Source organism: Penaeus chinensis, chromosome 23 (genome assembly GCF_019202785.1).
Source record: "Penaeus chinensis breed Huanghai No. 1 chromosome 23, ASM1920278v2, whole genome shotgun sequence".
Classification (NCBI taxonomy): domain Eukaryota; kingdom Metazoa; phylum Arthropoda; class Malacostraca; order Decapoda; family Penaeidae; genus Penaeus; species Penaeus chinensis.
In genome coordinates this window covers 9,694,840-9,704,839 of record NC_061841.1, presented here as the reverse complement: position 1 = coordinate 9,704,839, position 10,000 = coordinate 9,694,840, and the positions used below count along the sequence as shown (strand labels likewise).

General features: G+C 36.8%; 1 protein-coding gene across 3 annotated transcripts in view; it reads left to right on the top strand.

The window, feature by feature from the left end:
• Positions 1-10,000, top strand: part of LOC125037523 (unconventional myosin-Va-like) — a 119,307-nt gene that overhangs the window by 12,573 nt on the left and 96,734 nt on the right. For 2 of the 3 annotated variants that reach the window (XM_047630685.1, XM_047630686.1), the window contains 9 exons: positions 1-170; positions 404-625; positions 765-923; positions 1,260-1,413; positions 1,750-1,916; positions 2,186-2,287; positions 5,292-5,423; positions 6,733-6,879; positions 8,299-8,407. The exon at positions 1-170 is cut by the window's left edge and continues 5 nt beyond it. In XM_047630685.1, coding sequence (XP_047486641.1) covers positions 1-170; positions 404-625; positions 765-923; positions 1,260-1,413; positions 1,750-1,916; positions 2,186-2,287; positions 5,292-5,423; positions 6,733-6,879; positions 8,299-8,407 — 1,362 coding nt within the window. The remainder of the gene's footprint in view (positions 171-403; positions 626-764; positions 924-1,259; positions 1,414-1,749; positions 1,917-2,185; positions 2,288-5,291; positions 5,424-6,732; positions 6,880-8,298; positions 8,408-10,000) is intronic. The other variant, XM_047630687.1, reaches the window with a different exon arrangement.

The window sequence follows — 10,000 nt, the reverse complement described above, 5'->3', positions numbered from 1 at the left end:
TGCATCACATCCGAAGAACTGCAGCAGCTATCAAGATTCAGGCAGCTATTCGAGGATGGGTTAAGCGGGTACAGTACAAGAGGCTGGTTTACACAGTCACTCAGCTGCAGGCACATGCGAGAGGTGCTAGGGCTAGGGAGAGATACCAGCATATGCGCAGAGTCAAAGCTGTGAGTAAAGTTGAACCTCAGTTACTATCATGGTTACTTTCCTGAAGAAATAATAAAAATAAGAGTTATTTTTTAACAGAGGCAATTTTAAGCATTGCTTTCTAGAGATGCATGTGTAACCAATATCTAAGCATGGTGATAAAGGTGATGAGAATGCATTAACTATGTACTATTACGAATGACAGAATCTGGAACACAGAACTAATCTCATCCTAATGCTTTGCACCCAACAGGCTATTGTTATACAGAAGAATGTGCGAAAGTGGCAGGCTGTCTACCACTACAAAATGGCCATGGGAGGCATCATCATCTTGCAGGGTATGGTCCGTTGCTTCCTTGCCAGGAAACAACTGAAGAAGCTGAAGATCGAAGCCAGATCGGTGGAGCACCAGAGGAAGCTCAACAAGGGTCTCGAAAACAAAATTATCTCTCTGCAGCAAAAGCTCACAGAGGCTGTGAGTTGCTTTTGATTGTTAAGTTTGTTTAAACAATAATCTTCATGCTACTTTGTTTTTATAAGAATATGCTTTATTTTTCTGTGTCGTTCACATTGACACCTACCAATGAAAATGTCTCATCTGCATTTTCCCACAGAAACTGGAAGTGGGCAACGTCAAGACATACAAAGAGGAGATTGTTACCCTTAAGGAGCAGCTGTCAGAGATGAAGGGAGTGGAGACACAGCTAAAGAACTCCAGTAACCGTGTCAGCGAACTTGAGGCGATGGTAGCTAAGTTGACGCAAGAGGTTGAGGTGAGATTTAGTCACTTATTCAAAGAGGAGTCTTATTAAGTTGTCTTCGTTCATTTTGGTTACAATGACTTAATAGGTTTTTAGTAAGAACTAGAAATTGACAAATTATAACCATTAGATGTAGGAGAAAATATTGAGAATTAACTAGTAGTAAGATTAAAACAGATTGTAAGGATTAGTATTTATTTAGGGTTAGAATAGCAATTAAGTCTGATTGGACAGTACAAATACTTGATAATCGGTACAAGCCATAAAGGACTAAACTTTTGGACAGTAGCTAAAAATGTATCCTCAAATATTCAATCAGATCACACCTAATGTATTTGCTGTTCTTAGGCGGAGAGAGGTGAGAAGATGGACGTGCTTTCTGAGAAGGAGAGAGCGGAGAAGGAGAACCGTGAATTAGTCGAAAAGCTCAATGCGGAAAATGCCAAGCTTACCGAGGAACTGATGACTGCCAAGAAGCAAGAGGCCAAGAAAGAAGGGGAAGGTTTGTGTGGCACTATGGTTATTGTATGTAATGATTATCACATGTTATTATTTATTGTTATTATTAGTCTGTCGCATATTTTTTAGTATTTATTTCTTTTATCTTTCTTTTATATAAATATAACTTGTTTTATATGATAATGATAGTAATCATGATTATAATAATAATGATTAAGATAAAAGTATTGATGATTAGAATGATGAAGTTGATGATAGTAATAATTTTCATTTTTCCTTATTGTTATATGTGTCTTGAAAGCAAATGAAGAAAATCTTGAGTTATGCTTTTAATTTTTTCACACTTTGTATATTTGTTAACATATATCTTTACTAACAGAGCTGCTGAAACGCAAGTATGAGGCTGAGAAGCAACAAATGATAATGGAGTACTCTGAAGAGAAGTCCTCCTACCAGCGACTGTTGAAGGAGTTCAACCGTCTGGAGCAGAAGAACGAACAGATGGAGGAACAGATGGCAAAAATGATGGGTGGCAACTCGCACAAGGTTTGGTTTGCTCCTTTGTATGTGGTTGGTTAGGTTGAGAGAGGTATTAAGAAGGACTGGCTTTCCTCCATCCTCTTTTGTGATTAAAAAAAAAAATTAGCTCTTGGAAATGAAGATGATTGGGAAAATACTTTTTATGAGTACAGGTACCTTTGTGAATATGTTCATAAATCTGTATTATTGAGAATTCTTTGCTTACATTTTAGTACAAAACATGTTTACCTTTTGATACATGGTGCATTAAACACTAAAATTATTATGGCACACAGAGAACAGCCAGTAATGTGAGCAACCTAAGTGGGGCAAGTGATGCGCCAACAGAATTGGTGCGTGATGACGCATCAGAATTCAACTCAATCATAGTCGATGATGTAAGTAATAGTTTTATCTTGTTCTCTTTTGATCTCTATTGATTGCACCACTGATATTTGTATTCTGCAGTGGAGACTTTTCGTAATGTAATGCGTTGTTTATATTCTGTAACTGAGTGTAATTTATTATATTTTCTCTCTTTGTGTGTTTGTAAAAGAATTAATCTTTATTATAGGAAGAAAATTATTAATAGTTAGAAATAAGGAGAATAGATCACTAAATTTATTAGAATTAAACTGATCGCTTTGTTTGATGTACAAAATTCTAGATTTAAGTGAATATCTGGAATATTTGTTTATTATGAATAGAGAGCTGTAACATCCATATTTATGTAATATCAAATGTTTTGAAAGCCAGAATATGCAGATTGACTTTGCTTATGTGCTTGATCATAACAATTGGATTGAGGCATTAGTCTCTGATTTAACCCATAGACAGTGAGTACATGCACTATCTAATATGGTTTTGTTTTATTAATTTTGTTTATGCATAGTTGACTTCACAGGCATTTAGATCTCAAGGAATCTGCTACCAGACTTACTTAATGATGCCTGTTTACCTCAATCCTGGAATTTTCAATGCAAAATTTTAAATTTCTGTTCCTTTTGTCATTATTAACACTATTAATCATTGTGGTCTGGATGATGTGGTTGTCACGTCTTGAAAAAAATTTGGCCTGAGGGCTGGGTGACTGTCATGGGAAAATCTGGCTTTGAGCTGGGATGCCATCATAAGCATTTTGGCTGAAGGCTGGGGTGACAGGATAGACTTGCCATGAGTGCACAAAGCTTTTGGAGGGTGATTAGACTCATTTGGCATTAAGGAAGGGGCATTTGCATTATTTCCATTGATAAACAAGACTGGAAGAGCACCAGCTTCAGGGAAGAGGCTATTTCCATGCTCAGGATCCTATTTCTGCCTGGTGGCGCAGGTTGTATTATAAAGTTGAATATTATGAAAAAAAAATTACACAAATATCAAATTGTTACTTATTGCAATTATTATTGCACTGAGTCATAGACTACCCTAGAGAGTGCAAGGAAAACAGTCTATTACCATCTGGATAAAAGATATCAAATGACAAATATAGATATTGGAAAGTGGCAAAAAAGCAAAAAACACTTTTGCAGAAAAAAAAACACCTTGCAAAGGGGACACAGAGTCTTGTCACCACACAATAGCCACACACCCATCAGAACGTCCACTCACATTAGCCTGTATTTTTGGGCCACATGATGGCTGTTAAGCATCCGGATCCAAAGGGTTAATATCATTATTCCATAATTATTAACAGTAATGAAGTAATAAAAAAAACTTTCTAAAAATTCATGCAGTAGGGTAATCTGTGATGTGAAACAGGTGACTAAGTGCTTTCGGAGCCATCTTTGTATAAACAAAATTACTGAAACAAAACCAGTGACTTTGCCTGTACACTGAGATGTCAGTGGAGTAATTGCAGACAGATATAGATCTTATAAAGTTGATATGAAGTTATAATTTGCAGAGTATATGCTGTATAGATGCATGTTTATTTTTACATTGTTAGAATCATGTTTTGTCTGATTGCAGTTTTATTTTTGACTGTTTTTGAAGGTCTTGGAATAATAGCCATTTTATGCTATAAGTGCTATACTTACTACAGCATGTTATGATCCAGTAAGCTGCATGAACTACAAGTGAAGTTATTTAATTTACAAGAAACATTACACTAACACTCTTGCTAAAATTATGGGAATGCTGTTCAAAAAAAGAAAGAAAATGCATCTTTTTATGCATCATGGTCAATTTTATTTTAATATTGAGTTTATTCCATTTATCTCTGATGCTTCCCAGGATTGGATGTCAGTAAGTTACTCTTTACTAAAAGTTGTGTTAAAAAAAGATAAAATTTTTATGTACATAGACTCAGAGGGATAGATGAATACAAAATTAGGATATGTGATATGAGGTTAGATACTCTTTTGTATGTGATTAGAGATTTTTTATATTTATTGCTCGTAGTTTTTAAGGATGATTTGAAATTTAGTCCGTTTTTTGTATTTTAGGATGATGGTAACAGATGATCATAATTTTATTAGTATATGGATTGCTTGCTTACCCATTAATGCCTGGGTGGCTGCATCTACATGCCATGTCCATTGTGGTTTTAGTTTATTAATTTTGCTTACACACAACTAAGCCCATGTGGAGCCATCTCTGTGTTAACAAAATTCACAAAACAATGACCTACAGTGGACAGTGCAATTGCTAGGTTCTAATGGTTAATTCAGATAAATAATTAGGTTCATATTTTTTTGTAACTCAGACACTTTGTCTTGTAATAGTTTTTACTAGTCTGGGTTTGGAGGCAGTGGGTATGGTTAAGTCTTTGAGTTCAACACTTTGATTTCTATTTTTTGTGATTGTTTTAGGGCTTAGTTGGTGTAGTGTTAACTAGTCTCTATACCATACTTCTGTCATTTTACTCTTTAACAGTGATAATATTCGTGAAAACTACAATTATCATTCAAAGTGTATTCAGTACATCAGATTTTGACTATACATATTTTTCTGTATGTATGCAAGTTGAAGTAGTGCTCTTTATTGCTTTATTGGCATATAACAAATTATGATTCTTATCTGTCACTGCCAAGAAAGGCCATATTACAATATCCAATACTTCTGGCTGTTTATGAGCATAATGCTTGGTGTATGGCTTCTTTCTTGAGCCACAGTGTATCTTTGCTCACTTAGCTAAGAGATACATCTACTGGAAATGTAACAATGTAACATCTCTAATGAATGTCTTCAAAAAATATTGTAAGGCAGAAGTGCTTGTATTTTTTTTTACTTTTTATGTAACCTTTTTTATCTGCTTATTTCAGCTTTTTGCAACATTTTGCCAATAGAAAATATGTAAGCTTTTCATTAACTTAGTAAAGGAGCTGTGATTCAGGTACTACTAACAGCACTTATTCCTTTTTGGTATTGCAAATGACTCATTCAATGAATCCTCATTTTCAGGATGTGGGATATGGCTCAGTCCGCAGTCGAGCAAGCGAAGCATCTGACAACAGCAGAAACCTTGAGTCGATTGATTGGGGTTCACCTCAGAAGGGTGACACTTCAGAAATTAGGATTCCTGTGCCAGAAAAGGTACGTTGATGGAGAGTTTATCTGTATTTGTTTCTTTCTTTTTTCCCATTTTTTTTTTTTTTTTTTATCCTAATGTTTTTTTGTTTTTTTTTTGTAGAAGGACACTTACTATCCTGTGTTCTATTGTAGTATAAGATTAGTGATAGATGTGTAATTGTGTGAAGTTTCTATTCTTAGTTTTGATATGAAGCACCCGATTCATGTAGAAAGCAATTTCCACTTTAAATAAACCACATTCTCTTTTTTCAATCTTGTAGTTTTTTTTATATTCATAAGTAAAATCTTTAGATATTGTTATACCAATCCCCCTTCTTTATAACTGGACATCTCAAACCATATTTTAAAAATTGTAGAACAATATTTGGGTGTAGTTCCTCAGATAATATAAAACTTTCATTTTTCACTTTCTACCCTAAAATATTGGTAGTCAAGGTAGTTAGTTTTTTTACTTGAAAATAATGAATTTTAATTTCAAGTTTAGTCCTCTTTCATATGAATTATGAAAAACAACAGCAGGTTCTGTTGCTCTTGGTTTTAAACTTCAGAAAACAGTAATTCTAAAGTGAGATATTTTGCTTGTTTGACTTTTTGGAGAATTGGCAGTTATGATGCTTTTTTTTTTTAAATGCTTTGATCTGCATGAAGGTTGGGCTTTCATTCACAGTGAATAGCTTCACTAACTTTATCTACATATTGCAAATTTCAAATAACAAAAGTCAGAGTAAAAAAAGAAGAGAAAATATTTAAAAAAACAATACATCCTACACTTAACTGGCTTCATAGCAACAGAAAATAAATAATACATAAAAATACAGAAAAAAAAACATGTGTGATGCTGAACAAAAGCTGATGTTTCTCATAGCTTTTAACTTTATTGTGGAACATATAATCTCTCTACTTGGAGTGTCTGTACTTTGGTCCTAATTCACCTTGGAGACTTCTTTGTGACTTTAGCCTTTAATAACTAGAGGGTTAAGCTCCTACAAAAATAATGATTAATGCATGAAATAATCTAGCACATATTATAGTGATTCTCAGCTCTTTATGGTCATTGAGCTGATGGTGTGTGTAATGTTACTGTTTTTTCTAGGCATGGAATTACTATTTGTTCTATCATGAATGGGAGTCATTATGATATGTGCTAAAACACAGATTTTGAATTAACAAAGCACCCCAAATGAGAAAGGTTTGATATTTTTCTCCTCTCTTTACACACATAATATCTCTTACCTAACTAACCCCCCCTTCCTCCTCTTTGTGCAACACCCTCTTGCTGCATGGTGTCTCCTCTATGGTGATCTGGCTCTAGGTGGAGGACATCACCCTGGTTCTACAACTGCAAAACAAAGTGCGTGAGTTAGAAAAGGAGCGGCGGACAATGGCTAAGCGCATAGACCAGCTAGAAAGTTCGTCCTCACCCCTGGACGACTCGCAGCATGCACAGGAGTTGATACGGGTAGGCCTCGCACTGCAGGCTAGAGAGCCGCTGTAAACTAGAGGAGCCAGAGGAATGTAGTTCCCCTGTGTGTATGTTGTCCTGCTACTAAAGAAAGTAATTAATATCGCAATGCAAATTATGTAACATTTCAGAGATTCATTTCCATTTTTACTGTTCTTACATCTAAGTGTCAGGAAATAGTTTGGGGTTGGGTCATGTTCTGTAACTGAGTATTTGCTATTTTTGTTATGGGGATGAGTCTTAGCTTGAGAAGGAACTAAAGAATGATTTTTTTTGGAAAAGGTAAGTTAGCTTTTTCCATGTTAGAGATTTATGTGCCTATGTGTGAATGTAAAATCAAGACTGCAACTATAAAGGATTTTTACTATAGTATATTTTTTTTCTATCTTTTCTGTGGTATAGGTTAATTAGAATAGTTGGATATTTTTTTTAGAGGTTAGGACTGTTTATGCACTAGATATGAGTATGATCTCTGGAGACAGAGTAAAACCTTACTAGATTTCCTCAACCCCATGCTTCTGTCTCCCCTCCCAAACATTTCAGGAAGTAATAGTTATGTATCTGTATTATATTAGGATGTATTATGTTAGGATGAAATACATATTTATATTTTTTCCTGGTTTTGCTTGAGCTTTGCTTCGTCACTGATGCTTCATGTTTTCCAGTGTGCAGCTTTTAAAGAGCAGCTTTCGAGACAGAAAAAAAAATATATGTAGAAAAAGGGATAAATCAGAATGAGTATCTTCACAGTGCAAGACATGTGTTTGATGCTATTCAGTTAATTCATTAGAAATAGATCAGACAGATGTGTTAAATACATATTTTGCACTATTAGGATATTCAGTCTCAAGCAAATCTTTTTCTAATTTTGACATAAGGAATTCTAGAAATAATTTCCAGGCTACATTTTGTGCATGAAAACAAGCTGTTTCTTGCTCAGCTATGTGGCTTTGTATGGGTCCTCACTCAGTATTTTGTAAGGTGCAAGACATGTTACTATGTAAGTGAACAGATGATTGAATATGATAGGTTTATTGACAGTTAACTGACAGGGTGACAGTTTGTGAATCAGTAAAATAATTTGATTTGCAGGAGTGAGTGAATTAGTAAAGGAATGAGTGCTTTAGATAAGATGAGATATGATGAGATGAGATGCAATACAGAGGTGACAAGAGATGAGATGATGTGAAAAGAGATTAGGTGATGAAAGGAGAGTGAGTCAGTAAATCAGAGTAAATGTGAGAGAAGGAGAGAGAAAGAAAAAGAGAAAGAAAATATTAATGAATGAGAGGGAGAGTAATAGTCATAGCCTGTGCACTCTCTAAAATCAAGAAGCCTATTTTCCCCATCACTGCAGAGAAGCAAAACCTTGCCCAGTACCCTCATACTTATCCCCTTCCCATCTTTGCCTCACAGCTTCAGGAGTTGGAGATGGAGAACGCCAAGCTGAAGGACGACCTGAATCGCCTCCGTAAATCCATTGCCGATTCGGAGCCTCAGAACAACCGCATCCAGGAGTTCATGAGTGAGTGTTGGAGTGACCTTTGTTCGTTTGTTTTTCTTTAGGCCTGATTTCAGGCTTTCTTGATTTTTTTAGGGGTGGGGGGTGGGGGAGAGGGTTGTCATCATTTAGACTTATTTTGTATAGTTTTATTTTATTATTTATTTTTGCATATTAGTTTCATTTATTATTTATTTTTTCAATCTTTATTTGTGTATTTATTTTGGGGTTCTGTGGGGGCAAATATGAGGTATTATTTGCAATATTTTTTACACAGACATATAGCAAGGATATTCGTGTTTGTTTTCAATTGTTCATGAAACACTGGAATGTCTTATTGTGTTGTTATGATATGGATATTTTGTTTTCTTTTGAGTGTTTTTGGATGTATTTTTTCCTTGTTGAAGTTTATATGAGCATAAATAAGGTGTATTTTATTCATTAATTTTATGTTTTTGTGAAAAAGTAAAGTCCTTGGATTGAGGAGAAACAATAGAGAGGAGAGAGAAAGGAAAAAGAGAAAGAAGGTGGGAAGAGACAAGGGGATAAGAGAAAAGTAAGAATAGATAATGGGAGGAACTAGGAAAGAATAGGCAGTAACGGGCATTAGGTAGAGGAGGAAGGAGGAAGAAGAGGAAGATGTAGAAATGGGACAATGAACAGTATTGTAAGGAAACAAGTGGAAGAGGAATGATATATAAGAAATGAGTAGAGAAAGAGAGCTAGAATATGGACTAAGATATTTTGAAAAGGTATCGGGAAATAAGAACTAGAGAAGTAAAACTGGTGGAATGTGAAATTGAAAAGAAAATGAAGACAGACGCAAACTTTAAAAGGAAACACAGTAGAAGAAGAAGAGGAATGAGTAACTGAAGTCAAAAGAACGAAAACGAACATCTGAAAGAAGAGCATGTAGTAGGGAGAGAATGAGAGGAAAAAATCTGAAAATGAAAGATAGACAAGCGAGGTAAGGCAGAGGGAGGGAGGGTGGGTGGGTGGGTGGGTGGGTGGGTGGGTGGGTGGGTGGGTGGGTGGGTGGGTGGGTGTCTGGGTGTTAGGGAGGGAGGGAGGGAGGGAGGGAGGGAGGGAGGGAGGTGAAACTAAATAAAGAAGTACACATCAGGAAGAGTTGAACCAGATCGGGACCGAGGTATATGGATGGACAAGAAGGGGTGGGGAGAAGGGAGGCTGGAGGGGTGGGGTGTGGGTAGGGGGAGCGTGGGGGATGTGGTGGAGGAAAGGTGGGGAAAGGGGGGGGGGTAGGGGCGCCGGGAATGTGGTGAAGGAAACGTGAGGGAAGGAGTTACGTGTAGTGGGGAAGGTGTTTGAGGATAGATGGGGGGAGGGGTGTGGACAAAGGGGGGAGGGCGGCGGTCTTGGAGGTCTGTGGGGAAAGGGTCGGGGGGGGGGGGGGGAGGAGTCGAGGTTGGAAGGCCGATTGGGGATAGGGTGGGGCCGGAGGAGGGTGGGGAAGGGGGGCATGCGTAATAAACCGGTGTGCGCAGCCAAGCATAGCTAATTCAGCGTCAGTCCGGTTACCGATACCGAAACACGACTTCCGGAGCGATTCTCTTCCGTGAGAGGGGGGGGGAGCGGGGAGGGGGAGGATGGAGAGGA